The sequence below is a fragment of the Chiloscyllium plagiosum genome, chromosome 27 (genome assembly GCF_004010195.1).
Source record: "Chiloscyllium plagiosum isolate BGI_BamShark_2017 chromosome 27, ASM401019v2, whole genome shotgun sequence".
In the NCBI taxonomy this organism is placed as follows: domain Eukaryota; kingdom Metazoa; phylum Chordata; class Chondrichthyes; order Orectolobiformes; family Hemiscylliidae; genus Chiloscyllium; species Chiloscyllium plagiosum.
In genome coordinates this window covers 13,645,698-13,665,218 of record NC_057736.1, presented here as the reverse complement: position 1 = coordinate 13,665,218, position 19,521 = coordinate 13,645,698, and the positions used below count along the sequence as shown (strand labels likewise).

The following is a 19,521-nucleotide window of genomic DNA, read 5'->3' as shown; positions in this document are numbered from 1 at the left end:
ATGAATGTGAAGCATGGATCTCAATAAGTTATTGGCTCTGAAGTCTGGGAAGCTTCTTTTAACTCTTCCCCTTTATTTTGTTTTTCACTCATCTTTCAATCCCCCGACTCCAAATATCCTGACTTTTGTCATGAGTCTGTTATTGAAAGATTAATGCTTTGGCCTTTATGGCTTTGGACATGTTGCAGGTACCTTGGAGCACTAGAAATAGCTCTATGTAATTGTTATTTTTTTTTTCAGATTTTATGACTGAAAGATGGGTGAGCCAGGATTCAATTTATATTCAAGAGCAAAATACTACTGAAATAAAAACAAGTGCTATAGAAAATTAGTAGGCCTTGTATCAATTGTGGAGAGAAAAGTCAATTGGACTGAAAAATGTTAATTCTGTTTCTGCTCCACATTTGCTGCTAGACCTGCTTAGCTTCTCTACCATTTTCAGTTTTTATTCCAATTAATAGGGTGAGAGGGGAAAAGTATACAAGGGACCCAAGGGGCAACGTTTTCACGAAGAGGGTGGTTCATGTATGGAATGAGCTGCCAGAGGTAGTGATGGACGCTGGTATAATTGCAGCATTTAAAAGGCATCTGGATGGATCTATGAATAGGAAGGGTTTAGAGGGATCTGAGCAAAATGCTGGCAAATGGGACTAGATTAGGTTAGGATATCTGGCCAGCATGAACGAATTGGACCGAAGGGTCTGTTTCTGTGCTACACATCTCTATGACTGTGTGACTATAATAGCCCGTTGTTTCTAGAGGTTGGAAATTAAAGGTGCACATGCAAAAATGCACCGCAACTATCTGAATGTCAAAAAGACATGTTCATCATGCGGCATGATTTAGAAATACTGCGATATTATTTTGTTAAAAAAATGTGAAAGGTTTAAATTCTCCTTGAAGAAATATTCCTTAAAGTGTGACTTTTCATGAGATGCACAGAACAAGCTGTAGCATTGGCTGGGTGAGTAGTGCAGTTGATGCTTTTCCTTTGTCAGATTTTTATAAGTGCAATGTCTTTTTCTCCATCTGGTCCCAAATTCTACAAGTAAATGCAGTTCATATTTGTTACATACCCCTTCTGGGAAAAGTGCTGTGAGGTACCTTGTTTGGGAAATTTGCTTGCCTCCCACACCTAACAAAGCTGCATTTCCACTACTCATCAGTAAAATGGGTTTACTCCTTCACTTGCTCATAGAGTCAGTTTAGTGCTCACATTGGGAATTTTTTCACTCCACTTCTCTCCATTTTCTTAACAGTTCCAGATAATTAACTTTATTCATAATTTGGTAAGAGCTGAAATAAAGATCTCTCTCCATACGTAAATACTTACCTTTAAGTATGCACATCCTTTCAAATTGAAATTGAAGGCCAGAAATTCTGCTTCCCTTGTGATGGTGCTTTTTGCTTAGAAACTGCATTTATAGCATGTTTAATCATTCGTAAAAGCCGGTGCAGAAATTTCAGGGCAGCCAGTGCACTGTTCAATCTCAGTTTGTGCAGTTATTGCAAAAATAAACCCTGTGTTACACCAGAAGCCGAATTTCATACTGTTCTTTATTAGCTAGAATTTCAGAAGACTGAAATGATCCTGAAGTTAATTTTAAAGAATACTCTTTCTTTTTGAATGTATAAATACTTATTGATTTTTAGCCACCAGACTTGGTCCTGAAGCATTTCGTTTCGATGGTGGTGCAGATGCTGTTGCAACGAGAATGAATGATAAGTATTACATTCTGCGACCTGAAGTGGTTGAAACCTACATGCACATGTGGAGATTTACCCATGACCCCAGATATAGGGAATGGGGCTGGGAGGCAGTGCAGGTAGGTGAAAACTGTTCACAATTGTATCATTAAAAATGCCCTTTGAGACATGTTTGATAATACAGGGATGTAGTTTAAACAGAAACATCATTTTAGGGGACTGCCTCTTTTACATCAACTGTTACCATCAACTTGGAACGAAAGTATCTCTACCAGTGGATTATTTTCCCATTCCTACGGTGTCATCATGAGACTATCCTAAGCTCCCTCCTCTTCTTTAAAATACTGACCTTTAACAGCAGCAGGTGTTGCATTGATATCTTCATGTGTTTGATGGTGTCAGTCATTTCATGCATATGAGGTCTTATTTTTGCACCTTTTGGTTGCAGTATCCTACTTGTAGGGCAGCGTAATCCTTGTGAATCTGAACCTGAACAGATGACACTAGATTTGATGTAAAATATAAGCTGCTTTATTCCATAGTAAAGTGTACATGCAAAGCAATCTTTATAATCACGTTTACTTTATCCCATCAGTATAACTTGATTGCATTGTTGACAGAAAAACAATGAACAGGCTTTAGTACTTGAGTGGAGTGAAGATACAAAATATGATTGCTGATTTTACAATCCCATGCCTGTGACTTCTATGGACTGAAAAGGTTTTAAAAAGAGACTAAAATACTACCACAGAAAACAGTTGAGGCCAGAACATAGAGTGTTTTCGAGAAGGAGTTAAATATAGTTCAAAACCAAGGGGATCAAAGGATATGGAGAGAAAGTGGGAACAGGGTAATGAATTGGATGATCAGCCATGGTCATATCGAAAAGTGGAGCAGGCTCGAAGGGTGAATGGCCCACTTCTGGTCCTATTTTCTGTTTCTGTGTTTAAAATAGCCACAGGGATCTCTTAGCTCACACAGATTTGTCAAGTTTCATGAAACCAATGTGAATTATATCAAAAGCAATGTAAGGTAAGATTAACATTTTACCTAAGGACAATGAAACCAGTCAGCCAGGATTCCTGCGTAGCATGAGAGGGCCCTCATCTATTTGCTTTACCATTATGAGAATCTTAATACGTTAGAGTTAAAACTGCTGCACAGTTAGTAAGCCTGAAAATATAACCTCTGCAGGAATGAAATATAAAAATAGGTTGCTATTTCAGAGGGCTATTTTGCAGAACAGAGGCAGTGGAACCATCAATGCAAAACTGAAAACGGGCTGAGAAAGATCTCTCTCTCTCTCCAACATAAATAAGATGCCTGATTCACCAGCACTGATTGGAAAGAAACACCAGAGAACCAAGAACTTAAAAGATAACTGCAAAAAACGCTACTACTAGCAGTCCAAGAAACTGACTAACTAACCATGAATCCTCACCACTGTTAAAACCTCAAAGAGACCAAAGGACACTAAACTGTATATTCTGTTTATCTTCCTTTATATTGGACACTATCCCCTTTTGATTTGCAGTCCAAGCGACTACCCAAAGGGTGTGTGCTTGATGTCATTATCTTTATTATTTTTCTCAGGATTAGCAGGTGATAAATTTGTTCTTTCTTTAACAAAAACCTTGTGATTGACTACTCATTTCTTATAGTGAAAATTGGTGGAATATATTTTAATTGAGGATAGGTATAATGTTGTGCTGGAAAGACTTAAACTCTCATTACAATCCATAAAGTTGAAAAGAGAGATGTTGATTCACCCATTCTAACCCTGGTTGTAATATTGAACTATCTTGTCTGACTTAGTGTTAATTTCTTGAATCTCTTCTCTTACATTCTCAGAACTCTTTGGTATCTACATGTTTTCTTTTTAACCCCTTTCCCATCTCAACAGGAAATTGAGACTTGCTCCCTGATTCTTCCTTTTGGTTTGACCAGAAGAATTACTCAAACAAAACTGCCATTGCATTTTAATTTTGAGAGAAAATTCATGGGAAGCTGAATTTAAAGGGACATTTTTACCTCCCACTCCATCTGGAACTGTCTGAAGCCCGAAGATATGTTAATGCCTTTCTAATTTTTTTCAAATCATTCTGGGTAATAGTATTAATATCTGGCTTCATTATGCATACAGCAAATAACTGAATAGTGTGATCTTTCTTTAGCAATCTACAAATGTTTGCTCTTTTTAAACCTTAAGACTTCAGTTGAGTTTTTCTTTTGTAAATCCTATCTATGGAGGATGGTCAAAGTACCCTGTATTATCACAGTGACCCAATGGGGTGAGTTTCATATGTTTTCAGATAACATGCAGCCTTTCGTTCCACCATCTTTCTCAACCCCTGCACTGCATGCTAAGCTAAGCAATAGAAAGATCAAAACCGTCATTTTTAGCCAAAATCTCTGGATCCTTATCACTGATTCCATTCCTCTATGTACCCCTTCTCTCATGTTGTTGCCAACACTATCCCTATCTAATTCACTCTCCTACCTATATTCACAGCTGTCCATTCAACTTCACTATCTCCTAATGGTTCTCCACTCCTGTGGGTTTCTGTTGTTGACAAGATGAATACGGAACAGTTTATTGAATCGCTAACCATTCATGTTTCCATACCTTTCCTAATTCTCGTTTACCTCTGCTTCTGCAAAAGTTACCCTCCAAGTTATTCACAGTCACAGTCTCAAATTCTAAGATGTTTTGCATTAATTTTCTTTTTCATATTACATAAATGCTCACTTAGAAATGACTCTAGAAAAGGACTTTGTTCTTCTGGGAACATGTAAAGAAAAAAGCAGACCGGGTCAAAATCAGAAGCAGCCTTGGAGCGACATTGGGCACTGTTGTCATAACATGCTGGAACGCAACATTTACCCTATCATACTCCACAGCAGAGTATTATGCATCTGACTGACAAAGCTAATTATATACACATCTTGTTGACAGTTGAGTACAACAATACGCATCATAACTGAAACCCTCTCTTGGCTTCCTGACCTTTTAAGCATCACTCCAACTGATGAAAAAACACAAGTTGGTTGAAAACATCCATGCTACAACTCAGTTACTACTTCATGATGACCTATGCAGGTCACTTACTGACCACATTGCATTACTGTACCACATATGGAGCAAGATCCTGAGCAAGATCTAAAAGCAAACATCTTTTGGATCAAGAAATAGGAAGCATGAGAAGTCAGTAACAAGTTTCTTGTGTAAAACCCATCTGTCAAATGGTAACTTTTGAACTGCCATGACAAGTATCATCCTTGCTAAATTGGTTTAGCACATGCAGAGCCCCTGCACATCCAACCTCTGCTGCTGGGGCCTTAGTACAAACCCTTCAAACACTTGTGGAGAGATACGAACTGCTGCACATTACTAAGGAGAATTCCCTCTACAGTGTAAGTGGCAGACCCATCTCCATAAACTTAACAAATGAGTAGGCTATTGCTTGGCTTTGAAGATTTGCATTCACTAAGTAAAAATAAATCTGCTCAATCACTCCCAAATTTTCTCTGTTGATACCCTTTTGATGTAAACCATTGATAGTCTCTTTTCCATTTGTTGCCCATACATGAATCCCTATGTTTATACCTTGAACTCCAAGAGGTATAAACTTGAGCATATTTGTCACATGTTTACTTAACCATCCATTGCCAGAACTGGCCAGAGCACCTTGAGCTCTACTGAGCTACATTCTCATCTTTCTCCTGGTTCAATCCATATTGGGATAATCCTGAAGGGCAAAAATAACTATCAACTGCATTCTACAACGCTTGCTGCTTGCACTCTCCTCTAGCAACAAATGGAAAGAGCTTGTGGATTACTTTGTCTCCAAGATAGATACCGTAGGTTCAATTGCCTCCTCTTCCAGTTGTACATTAAATCAAATCTCCACAAACCCTGTTTATAAAATAAGCTCTTGTTATCTAGGAGACTGACCAATTAGTCTCAAAATTCAATTCCCACTAAAAGCCTTTTCGTTCACCCTCTCTTGCAGGTCCCCATTTTAGCTACTATTACAAATAGTACTGTCTCTGTGTCATCTTCAGTTTCCTTCCTCAGAAATCCTGCATTTAACTTCTGTCGCCTCATTATTTTACAGATCCAATTTCTTAATTCCAGAATATGTTGTTGCCTTTTCCTTGGGAGTTCCATCAGTCCCCTGAAAGAATAAAATAAAGGACTGACATCAGAGACTGCACTTGACTTACCGTGCTGAACTCCCTGACTGAAGTGTGTTTCCTTTAACTTGACTGAGGACCACTCCCCTTGGACTTTGAGACATGAATATTTGGTTGAAGCACATGCATGGTGCACTTGACCATTTACTTGGGTGTCACATAATACAAGTGTGACACTAATGTGGGCGGCACGGTGGCACAATGGTTAGCACTGCTGCCTCACAGCGCCAGAGACCCGGGTTCAATTCCCGCCTCAGGCGACTGACTGTGTGGAGTTTGCACGTTCTCCCCGTGTCTGCGTGGGTTTCCTCCGGGTGCTCCGGTTTCCTCCCACAGTCCAAAAAAAAAACGTGCAGGGTCAGGTGAATTGGCCATACTAAATTGCCCGTAGTGTTAGGTAAGGGGTAAATGTAGGGGTATGGGTGGGTTTCGCTTCGGCGGGTCGGTGTGGACTTGTTGGGCCGAAGGGCCTGTTTCCACACTAATCTAATCTAATCTAATGTAGCATGGTGACATAGAGCAACATATCCACATCCTTGATACTTAATTTTTAACAACCATGACAAACTGCCTGACTTTGTGCGAAAATGCAAGTTGAGACAGAACTATTGTGAGCATTTAAGGTATGGCTGAGGGGGCAAAGCAAGTGGAGGGGGTGGGGGGGAGAGGGGGTGGTGGGAATGGTGGATGGACTAAGGGCAATCCCTGAGCTGTTGGTGCCTGGTGTCAAAGATGGAAGTCCAGAGGATCAAGCTGTGATTCACTCCGTCTCTACCTGATGACTGCCTGAGACTAAAGAAAACTATTCGCAACCTTGGTGTTATATCTGACCCAGGGATAGAGTCACTGGTAATCATTTTGACTGGATGTCAGGAGCTGTCACTGTCTAGTTTCTATCCAGCTCAAGGGAGAATGGGAAACTGGATATTAATGAGACAACATTAGGTAACAATTAGATGTTAATACCTGCCAGTGCATGTAAATTGGCCTCTTGCTGCTTATTGACAATAATCTCATTTTGGTATTTAACACTTCGTTGGAAAATAGGACATTTTTCTCCTGATGTTAAGAAGCTTTTCATTGACCATCTTATGTGATTTGCCTAACTTTCTTGTTGATGCCCATGTTCTTCAATGCCTGGGAAGATTCCATCCAAAAACTTGCATTTATATAGGAGATTGGTGGAAATCCCATGGAATGTCAATGCTAAATCAATAAACATAATGTACTAACTATATAATCTGCCTATTACAACCTGTATTTATACAGCACCTCTGGTATCATAAAATGTGAGTTCACAGAAGCTATTTAAAACTAAATATGACATCTGTGTCACTTAGGAAGATATTATGTCAGATGACCAAAAACTTGATCATGAAGATAGGATTTGAGGAGTGTCTAAAAGGTGGAAAACAAGGAAAAAAGGCAGAGAGGTATAGAGAAGGAATTTCAGATCTTAGAATCACAGAATCCCTACAGTGTGGAAACAGGCCATTTGGCCCAACAAGTCCACACTGACTCTCCAAAGAGCATCCCAGATCCATTCCTCTACCCTAACCTTCACATCTTTTGACTGTGGGAGGAAACAGGAGCACACAGACAAAGCCAACAAAAACATGGGGAGAATGTGCAAACTTCACGCAGTTGCCCATGGCTGTGATCCAACCTGCGTCCCTTGTGCTGTGAGGCAGCAGTGCTCACCACTGAGACACCATGCCAGGGCAAGCCAACTGAAGGCAGCCAACAATACTGGAGCGAATAAAATTAGGATATGTAAGAGGCCATCATTCAGTGAGCTCAGATATTTCAGAGGATTGTAGATCTTGAGATTACAGAAATAGGGAGGGACGGTGACATGGAGAGATTTAAAACAAGAGCGAGGATTTTAAAATCAAGACCAGGAGCCAGTGTAATCCAGCAAACAAATGTGAATGGAACTCAGTGCAAGTTAGTTCATAGGCAGCAGTGTTTTGTATGATTTCACAGTTAGAAAGGGTAAAATGTGTAGGACCAAGTAAATGTTCATTAATTCGTCAAATCCTGAGATATCAAAGGCACAAATGAGGGTTTGAGCAGCAAATAAGCTGAGGCAGGGATGAAATCAGGCAGTACTATGGAGCTGGAAATGGGAAGTCTTAGTGATAGTATGAATCTATGACATATCTCTGGGTCAGATATAACACCAAGGTTGTGAACAGTCTTGTCAGGCAGTCAGCAGGTAGAGAGATGGAGTCGCAAACTAGGAAATGGTATTTGGTGTGAGGACCAAAGACAATGATTTCAATCTCCCCAATACTTCATGTAAGAAGTCTGATAATTTAATCAAAAGGTAAAGGTGAGTTAGATGCCATCACTGAGCATGTGTAAACCAGCCCCCAATGCTTTTGGATGATGTTACCAGGTGCAGCATGTAAATGAGAAAATTGGACAGGGTTGAGTGTACAAAAGGAAAGGCTGCAGCAGCAGAAAGAGAAACATTGCAAGTGATACTTTGACTTCAGTTAGGTAGATGAAAATGGAACCAAGTGAAAGCATCCCCACTGAGTTGATTGACAGTGGAAAGATGCTAGGGGAGATGGTGTGATCAACCATGTCAAAAGCTGCAGACAAATTAAGGATGTGAGATAATTTGAAACATTTGTAAGAGCCACTTTGGTGTTGTAGCAAAGGTAGATATCTGATTGGAAGGATTCAAACTAAGAATTCCAGGAAAATGGGCAAGAGATAACTTAATAATATTGGCTAAGACGGGAACTGGAAGGGAAATTTCAGTCATACTGTGGGAATGGGTCAAAGGAGCATGAGGTATGTCTAATGGATAAGATTAGCTTGAAATGTTCATTGGAGAGAAATACTAGTAAAAGGTCTGAGTTCTGAGGTCAGGCAGAGTAGAGCTTTTGAAGAAGTGCAACAAGCTAAATTTCGCCCCAATTTTCTATTTGCACAGGCTCTGGAGCAGCACTGTCGAGTAGATGCAGGATTTTCTGGGATAAGAGATGTGTACAACACCTTGCCACACCATGATGACGTACAGCAGAGCTTTTTTCTTGCAGAGACATTAAAGTAGGTATTAAAGTGAAAGAAAAATATTCAAATACCCAATTAAAAGCAAAATGCGATGGATGCTGGAAATCTGAAACAAACAGAAAATGCTGGAGAAACTCAGCAGGTCTGGCACATCTCTGGAGGGAGCAATAGAGTTAACATTTCAAATTCGTAATGACTCCTCTTCAGAAGAAGTCCTATCAGACTTGAAACATTAACTCTCCTTGTCTCTACACAGATGCTGTCAAATCTGCTGAGTTTCTCAAGTACTTCTTATGTTTGTTACTAATGTTATTGCTACTGATATATTCCAATAAGCTACATGGAGTACTAAAACAATTGGCTAGATAATATGCACTTCCCTCCATTTATCCACGTGGTCCCATCTTGAAATTTTGTGGGGCATATTTCCAGGCAAGATGTCAGGCAGTCAACCTACCCTATGCCCTAATGAATTCCTTAGTAGCTGCTTCTTGAGCCATAGCAATGGCTCTCAGCAGCACCTAATTTCCAAATGTTGGTCCTTAATCAGGCACTGTGTGCCTTTAAACAAGAACTCCCACTCCCCCGGGTGTTTTGTTTTTCAGGCTTCCATATGGAATGTCCCTTGCCTGCCACATTGTAAGTACCAATGGGGGTTGGAAGACCTAAAACAGGCATTAATTGACAACTTAACACTTTAGTTGATGGTGGGGTGCGTAGGTCATGAAGGAGATCTTCATGCCATAGACATATCATCTGCCTCTCCTGCCTGATCCTTCCCCATATCAAACTCAGCTAGAGAGTGAAATAATATGATTGTTCTTCATTTTCATTACTTCAGGTGGTGCACTAATCCTTTTTTTCTCATTTATCTCCTAAAACAAGGTACCTTTATGTGCTGTTCTCTGAAGATGAACTGCTGTCTCCAGAACACTGGGTATTTAACACAGAGGCCCATCCTCTGCCTGTGATACAAAAGAACACACAGGAACAAGTGATCACACATGATCAGTAAACACATATACCCTGAAGAAGGGTTAACCTTTATCAGTCTTTTGGGTTGAGATGCATTTCCTTTCCAGTAAAGGACTTTTATCGATTTAGATAGAAATGGGTTAAGAGTCAGCAGTGTAATCGATGTGTTGTGGTATTTGATCTGTCTGGACACATTGATTTCCTCTGTGAGGAGATGAGTAGCCCTTTTGGCTGCTTGTAGTGGGCCACATTTGAAAGTAAATTCTCAAATATATTACCTGTCCACAAGGCTTGAATGAGGGAGAATGCAAAGATCAATTTGAGACTCTTCTTTCTGACCAAAGGATTAAAATTCATAACTGTAAAGGCTGTTACTTTACTTCTCATTTTTATGAAAAAAATGTGTAAAGCAAAGTAAATGCATATTTAGTTGTTTATATTAGTAATTAAACTAGCATCTCTCTGGTACTACGACCAAATATTGCATTGACGTCATGATCTGGAGATCCTGAGGTTCCATTATTCATTGACTAGGCCTTTCATTTTCTTGGGTCATTGATTGGTGTAATTGTATAAAATCTTTGTGTGGTACCTTAACTTGTTTATTAATTATTAACTTTAAATAAGTTAACAAATGTGCTAAACAATGAGGATAAGAGTACAATAAAATTAGTCAACTGTATGAAGAAAGAATACAGGAAACAAAATATTGACAACTGGAAATTCATCTTGAGTAGTAGCTGTTTTGGATTTCCATTTACACTATTGCCCAAAGCAAATTTCACAATTTAAATGTTATTTTTTATATTCCATAATCAAATACTTTTCAATCTATACAGACTGAATGAAAATATCCTGAAATATGGATAGTGAAATTGGGCAATGCCAGCAGCGTGAAATGGGCTCTGAATAAATTAGCAGCCAAAGTTTCACCTTTCTTGGTTTTCTTTACACCAAGGTTCACAGAACAAGAGTTTAGACACTTGTTTTCAGATTGACTTCCATGTCACACTTGGCTTTTACTTGGTTTGTAATTGAAAAAACTTCACAATATTTTCCAAGTTTACAGAAATTTTAAATTTGGCACAGTGAAAAAAATCATCTGTGAATTTGCTGCAAACCATTTTTTGCATTGCTGGCATACACCAGTTTCATCCCCGTTTTGTTTTAAGTCACCAGATTTTTTTGATAATTATAGTCAAGAAAAAATTCATTTTATGTAGTGCTATTCTGATCTCAATCCAAATTTACACATAATCATGTAATTTCTAATCAAAGTACCCATCGTAGCCATAGCTGTGATGTAATATACACTTACATCAATCACATTTACATTCATTCTGTCTCATTTACAATTTTACTTATGCAATTATGACACTTATTTTGTTGTTGATTGTTTTACATTATTCTGATTCTGATCAAGTCATATATTTATACTGTTTATGCCTAAGCTCAGTTATACATTAAGGTCAATTATGTAATATTGATTGATTCCAATGATTCCAATGTACATTAGAATAATTATTAAGATGAAAATGACAGTTAGGAAAAGACTTGAAAGTCTATATAGCTTGTTCCCCACATTATGCAACACAGTATGTTAACTTCACACCAACTTCGTGCCATATCTCTTTGGAGAGGTAAAAGCAAAACTATCATAGAGACATCTGAAAATTTCCTCTCTGAGCCCCTTCAGCAATCAAAATTACTACAGGAAATCACATTGTCCTGAGCTACATTATACAATAGTCTGGCCTTTGTTTAATTATTCTGATTTAAAAATTACATGGCTCAAGCAAGAATTCTCAGTCTGTTGGGCTAATGTTTGTGCTCACTTATGCACATCAACTTTTGTATCATTTTATATTCTTACTATTCAAATGCATTTCAAAATCCCTTTTAAATGATGCCTGAGTCATCACACATGAATCATTACATCTGCTAATAGTAATTGTGAAAATTATTTACCACTTGCCCTCCTTATGGTAATTCTGAGTTTGTGTCCCTTGCAACTAGTTCACCAACCAGTGAAATCCAACTTTTATTAATGTTCATAATTTTGTTCAGACCTGTTAATTAAATGTCTCTTCCAGTGGAAAAATAACAATTTTTCATGACATTCTTATACTGTATATAAGTTCTCATTCCAAATGACATTCAAGTAGACCTTCACTGTCTCTTTCCATGACTCACCCTTCCTATAAACAAAAGTCCATACTGCACTTTAACTATAGCCCAGTGTTTTGAAAAACTTCAACATCATTTCAGTCTTTATACGAGGTATTGCTCTGTAAAAAAAAAAAACCCAGAATCTTTTATTAGGATGTAATATCCAGGGAGATGAGAGGATGACTAGTTTATAGTGGTGCATATTGAAGGGCATACATGGTATACTCACTTTTTATCATTCCAAAGTCATGTCTCTAAAAGCACAAAGTAGTAAATCAAGCAAGGATAAGATGATGTAAACCAGTTATACTTTGGCAAATCCTTTAAAACTATGTGACAGCTGCTATTACAGTTTTATTTGGACTAATTGCTATTATATTAATAGTGATTCAGTATGAAATAAAAATTTTGGTAATTGCCATCGGTGATCTTTGTGGAAAAATATATCATTATAACAGCCATAAGTAGGAATATATTTAACACCAATTTTTCTACATCGCTAGCGTAAGAGATAAGTTTATTTTGTTTTAAAAGGCTATCTGAATATCCCTGATTCATTTTACAGATTTTGGTCCAGGTTATTGAGTGTATTCTCACATTTTAAGCAGTATATATGACATTTGTATCATAATCTAGTAAAAATCTTGCAACATAATGTAATTTTCGTTTCAAATTAGTTCATGCAATGCTTTCCTTCTCGCACCCTAGCTTACTTAATGACAATGTCTCCCTCACTCAAAGATAAATTAGTATGTAAGAAATCAACACCAAACTAATTGCTAGACAATGCACCAAATAGTGTCAAACGTCTAAATTTCTTTAAGGGGATATTCTCAGAATATTCTTCTGATGTAGATCTCAGGTGTGTATCATATGTTCACTTTTAGAATTCGCATAATGATCTTTTCAACATTTTCCTAAGTTTCTTTGTTCCCTTATATGTTAAGAATCTTACAATCATAAGGAATAATGCCTTTCCCATCTCTGTAAAATTTACATCTTCACAGTTTTTTTTTTTAAATTGTAGTTGCCATCTATCTGCCCACTTCCTAGTTATTGGGAAGTCTTGCTAAAACTACACAACTATACTAGTCAGACCACAGCTGGAATATTGTGAACAGTTTTGAGCCACTTATCTAAGGAAAGATATGCGGGCATTGGTGGTAGTCCAGCGAATGATCACGAGGTGGGTTCTGGGTATGGAGGGTTTGTCACATGAGGAGAGGTTGAGGAGGTCAGTCTTGTACTGACTGGAGTTTAAAAGAACGAGAAGTGACCTTATTGAAACATATAAGATTCTTAAGGAATTTGACAGGGTAGATGTTGGTTCCCCTGGTGGGAAAGTCTAGGACCAGAGGGCATAATCTCAGAATAAGGGGTTGCCACTTTAAGACAGAAATGAGGAGGAATTTCTTCTCTCAGATGACAGTTAATTTATGAAATTGTTTACCACAGAGTGCTGTAGAGGTTGGGTTGTTAGTATATTCAAATCTGAAATAGATATTTTTAATCAATAAGGGAATCAAAGCTTATAGGGGAAAGGCAGGAAAGTGGAGTTAAGGATTATCAAATCAATCATGATCTCATCAACTTGACGGGCTGAATTGTCTGCTTCTACTACATCTTACATTCTCTTTTTCTCTCTCCATAAATTAGCCCTTCACTGATTATAATCCATAAATTTCAACATAATTATCTTGTGCCTATATCCAATGTATTTTTATAACTGGAGAAACAAAAATGTTTACACCAGTACTAACATCCTTACAAACTGAGGAATATCTATTTGTTCCTTGCATTCTATATCCTCACTGCCTATTTATATAACATTCCTTTTAACACTATGTGCCTTAATGTTCATAGGGTGCCATTTAAAAGGCTTGTTATCAAACATCCTTTGAAAGTCCAATGTACAACATTCTCTAGATTTCCTTCAACTGTAAATTCTTTAAATTAGTTAATTTAAAGTTGAGTGCATACCATGGTTGACAGTTGCTCCTAACTTCATGTATTTTTAATCCTTCATTCCCATTTTATGAATCCCAGTATTTTATCAATAACTGAGGCATGACTGACTAGCCTATAATCTCCTGCTTTGTCCTATTTCCATGCGTTTTTACCTCTTCTGAGATATATATATATATATATATATATATTTTTATATATATATTTATATATATATGAGAGAGTATGCCTTTAAACACTGGCAATTGTGTCATTTACTAATACACAATCTGGTTAATGTAACAAAGATCATTGAGTGAAGCACATAGTAACTGGATGAAATAATTACTAATCCTTGTATTGTGTGATTTTGTGCATTAACCTGAAAGGGAATGGAGTACTTGTTTTATTTAAGTTCCTTTGATGCTTAAAAGTATGAATACGGTGTAGTTTTTAATGAGCACAAGGTAGAGACAAAGGCTTTAATATTGTAATACAGATTTTTTTAAACATGCCGAATACTAATGCTATGGGACCAGGAGTCTCCACTTCAAAGAATTCTGCCATAAATTGAATTATATAATGTCATTGTTATTAGCTTGGATATGCTCTGTCCATCTAAATATTTTGAATGTTAATCCAGTTTCGGAAAATGTACTGCTACTGTAGTTATAGCAATAACATGCTCAACTCCATATATACCATAATCTTAAAATGCTGATGTCTGTTGAGATGTCCTGTTCCTTTTCTCTATTAATTGCCCACTTAACTTCCCAGGTTCAGAGTCCTCTTTATCTGACTCTTCAACAAATTATAACACTGGGTACCCATTAATTTTTCTTCTGAATGCACTTAAAACCTTTTATATTATTCCTTTCAGTACTTGCTGATATTCTTTCCCCAGGCATTCTTTGACCTACCCTCTTACTGATATTTAATGCCCCCCCCTCACTGAGTAACTCAGTGCACTTTAATAGTCTACCTTCTAGTAGGAAACTTTTCTCTTCACATCCTGAGCAAAGACCACTCATTGTGGATCCCAACTCTTTTTCATTCCATGCAGGAAACATTTCGGTTAGCTCAGTGCACCTCAATCCCCCTTTCACCTGGACTCAGTGCAATAACATTGTGCTTATGTGGTCTCTGCTTCTTAATACACAGCTTGCATGGTTTCTGTGCTTTAACACTGTGCTTATCTGATCTTGGTGCATTAATGCTCCACTTACTAGGTCTGTCACTTTGATATTCCCCTCAGCTGGATACTAGTGTGGTTTAATAGTCTGCTCACTTGGCCAGCACACTTTATTAATCTTCCTCTCTCTGTTCCTTGGTTTTAGTGCAGTTCAATACTCTGCGTACTTGGTCAATGTGGTTTAATACTCTTCACAACTGGTCAGTGCACTTCAATAAACTTTATACTATGTCTTGGAGCTCTTAAGGCTTTTCCTTCATGCAACAAATTACTGCGATATATATTAAAGCATTTGCTTTCTCCTCTTGCCCAGTCTGACCAGAGTACACATCACTCAAACTGGTGTCAGAAATGATTTCTTTAGCAGATTGACCACATTTGCTGAAAGAACATAGAGTCATAGAGATGTGCAGCACGGAAACAGACCCTGCGTTCCAATTCATCCGTGCCGACCAGATATCCCAACCCAATCTAGTCCCACCTGCCAGCACCCGACCCATATCCCTCTAAATCCTTCCTATTCATATACCCATCCCACAGCCCCGGGATAAGTTAGCTTTTGATTTTCTGCTTCCAACTGGATGTCTAACCCATGCTCTGCACTTTGCTGGGCATTGCTTCTCAGTTGGAGAACTGAAAAGAGTGAGGATCAAACAATCATCTGTTCTTAAATGGACATTGCTTTGTGTTCCTTCCATTTTACAAAACAGAGTCATGGAGTTGTACAGCACAGAAACATACCTTTCGGTTCAACTCATCCATGCCAACCAGATATCCTAATCTAATCTAGTCCTATTTGTCAGCACTTGACCCATATCCCTCTAAACCTTTCCAAATCATATACGCATCTAGATGCCTTTTAAATGGTGTAATTGTAACAACCTCCACCACTTCCTCTGACAGCACATTCCATACACATGTCACCCTCTAATGTTGCCGTTTAGGTCCCTTTTATGTCTTTCCCCTCTCACACTAAACCTATGCCCTCTAGTTCTTGACTCCCCCACCCCAAAGAAAAGACCTTGACTATTTATCATATCCATGCTGCTCATGATTTTATAAACCTCTAAGATCACCCTTCAGCCTCTAACACTCCAGGGAAAACAACCCCAGCCTGTTCAGCCTCTCCCTGTAGCTCAAATCCTCCAACCCTGGCAACATCCTTGTAAATCTTTTCTGAACCCTTTCAAGTTTCACAACATCCTTCTGATAGGAATGAGTCCAGAATGGCACGCTTTATTTCAAAAGTGGCCTAACCAATGTCCTGTAACATGACCTCCCACCACATATACTCAATACGCTGACCAATAAAGGGAAGCATACCAAATGCCTTCTTCACTATCCTATCCTGCGACTCCACTTTCAAGGAGTTATGAATCTGCACTCCAAGGTCTCTTTGTTCAGCAACACTCCCCAGGACCTTCCCATTAAATGTATAAGTTCTGCTAAGATTTGCTTTTCCAAAACACTGCACCTCACATTTATCTAAATTAAATTCCATCTGCCACTCCTCAGCCCATTGGCCCATCTGAGCAAAATCCTGTTTTACTCTGAGGTAACCTTCTTCACTGTCCACTACACCTCCAATTTTGGTGTCATCTGCAAACTTACTAACCATGCCTCCTATGTTCACACCCAAATCATTTATATAAATGATGAAAAGTAGCGGACCCAGCTCTGGTCCTTGTGGCACTCCACTGGTCACAGGCCTCCAGTCTGAAAAGCAACCCTCCACCACCACCCTCTGTCTTCTAACACTGAACCAGTTCTGTATCCACTTGGCTAGTTCTCCCTGTCTTCCATGAGGTCTAACACTGCTAACCAGTCTTCCATGGGGAACCTTGTCGAACACCTTACTGAAGTCCATATAGATCACGTCTACTGCTCTGCTTCATCAGTCCTCTTTGTTACTTCTTCAAAAAACTCAATCAAATTCGTGAAACGTGATTTCCCACATAAAAAGCTATGCTGACCTATCCCTAATCAGTCCTTGCCTTTCTAAATAAATGTAAATGCTGCCCCTCAGGATTCTCTCCAAGAACATGCCCACCACCGATGTCAGGCTCACCAGTCTATAATTCCCTGGCTTTTTCTTACCCTCTTCCTTAAATAGTGGCAGCACATTAGTATCTGGCATCCGTTATCAGAATTGACCTATCATATTGATTTGATGCTCATTAGGTATTTCAGGCAGTTGCCTTATAAAAGAACCCTTCATCAAATTATTCTGTCCATTTTTGAAACATCTGTCCAACAGTTGAAAGTGTCAACAGTTCAAAATGTGAACAGTTGACGAGAAACTTCCACAAACTTTTAAAGGAATTCTCAACTCCAAAAAATTAAGCATCTGATTAGCTATTTTACCTTAACAAGTTTTTGGCTTCTTTGGCTACAATTAGGATGTAAAATGCTTTGAAAGGAGGGGTTTTTGGAGCTCCTGAACACTTTTTCACATTTTACTTAATATTGACACTCCCAGACCCGAAGAGGAGTAGAAAAACCTGCAGAAACTGCAAGATGAGGGTGTAAGAAACAATGCTACCTTTTGTGAGGTGACAGTAGTTTATCACCTTGTTAATGTGGGTGCGAACAATAAGCAGGGAGAGGGCATCACGATTTGCCTAGTTTCCTGGATTCTAGTTTATTCATTGACTGCACAGCATAGTTTATGCCCACCACCCACACATCACAAACTAGCTCTGTATTGGAAGAGGAAGTGCTTCCATTCACTCAATGTTCAATTTATTTGTTATCATAAATAGCATGTCAGGCAGGTTTATGCTTGTTTTCCTATGTTAGTTATTTGTTCTGATACTGCACCAGTTCCTGGTTTCCCCTTAGTTACAAATGAACTCACAAATAGCGGAATGCTTTCTGTAGGACAGAAGCTATTTCATATCTACTGCTCATAATTCCTGTAAGGGCCCTTAGCACTGATGTAAAGTGTAGATTAATTAGATTGAGAAAACATTATCCTGAAACAGTGGATGGAATTTAGTGCCTTTTGAAAGTTTTGTGCTGAGACGATTAATTAGGTTAAGAGTGGTGCATGGGGACACTGCATCAAGGGTGGGAAAGTCCATGGACAGCCTTTTGATCCTGCCAACAGTTGAGACCCTTACTATTTGAACTAAGAGCAGGAGTTGACCAGTCAGCCCTTTGAGCCTGTTCTGCCATTCAATAAAATCATGGCTAATCTGATTGTGCCCTTAACTCCACTTATCTGCCTGATTCCCTTTTACTCTCTCATTAGTCAAGTCATTGAATGGGAAATTAATAACCTCTTGCCAAGTTGCTTACAGGTCTTAGGATTGGGGGAAACTCTGTGCCTGATTGCGAGACCCAAAATCATGAAGGGGGGACATCTGTTCAAAGTTATTCCAAAATCTTTGCTGGCAACCCTTCCTCCTCTGCTATTTTTCACCTGTGGTCTGAGATGCTGCAACAATATTAGTCCTCAGTTGTTTGTCATACCAGACCATGCCTCCTCAGTAGCACAGCCTTCCGATAGAATGGTCACTCTCTGATCAATTTGTAGCCCCTGGTGGCAGGACTTACACCCCCAGGGTGTTAAATTCTGGGAAATATCTGCCATTATTCACTTAAGTGCCTGAGATTAGCGGGCATTCCATTAAAGAAGCCATGTGCTCTTGCTAATTCTCTAGCAAGAGGACAAGACCCCTGTCACTTTCATTAAATGCCACTCAAGGTTTTGTTGCCTGAATAGAAGTCATTTAATACAGCCCAGAACAAAAGTCAATTTTCAGAATTCTTTGCAGTTCCATAATTTTGCGATAGAAATGAAACTGCTTTGATAATTCCAAAGAAAGAAAACTTGAATGTGAAAAATTAAGTTGAGATTGAGGAACCAGAGAATGTATAGCATGATTTGGCAGAGTTGCAACTTGACAACACTTAAAGCAGAAATTATTGTTGAGAGATTCTTCTAAATCTTTGTTTCCTTTCCACTGAGCACTAACATTTCCCCGCCCATTTGAATCAAAGCTGACACAATCGTATCCCTCAAACTGGGCACCTTCATAGGTGTTACATGAGGATTACAAAGGTCATCATCAAACTTTAAAAATTTGTATTTTGCTGTTCCAAAACACTCCAACCATAATTTGATAGATGGTTTTGTGATTGCTTATTTAAAGATCACTCATGTAAAAGCAAAGTTTCTGACGTTTGTACTAGCTTACCTACTCTGGTACCTTAATGAGGTATTTCCTGGTGACAGGTTGAGAGATGAAGCTGCTGAACTTGCACAGAGGGCATTTGAAATATGTTACAGATGACCTTGGGGTTCT

The 19,521-nt window shown here is 38.6% G+C and overlaps 1 protein-coding gene across 5 annotated transcripts in view; it reads left to right on the top strand.

Annotated features, from left to right (window-relative positions):
- The window catches only part of LOC122563562 (mannosyl-oligosaccharide 1,2-alpha-mannosidase IA-like), a 144,330-nt gene extending 130,985 nt beyond the window's left edge, over positions 1-13,345 (top strand). For 4 of the 5 annotated variants that reach the window (XM_043717457.1, XM_043717455.1, XM_043717456.1 and 1 more), the window contains 3 exons: positions 1,654-1,826; positions 8,852-8,967; positions 9,817-13,345. In XM_043717457.1, coding sequence (XP_043573392.1) covers positions 1,654-1,826; positions 8,852-8,967; positions 9,817-9,946 — 419 coding nt within the window. In that variant the 3' untranslated portion in view covers positions 9,947-13,345. Of the gene's footprint in view, positions 1-1,653; positions 1,827-8,849; positions 8,968-9,816 lie in introns of all 5 variants that reach the window. The other variant, XM_043717454.1, reaches the window with a different exon arrangement.
- Positions 13,346-19,521: the final 6,176 nt, after the last annotated feature.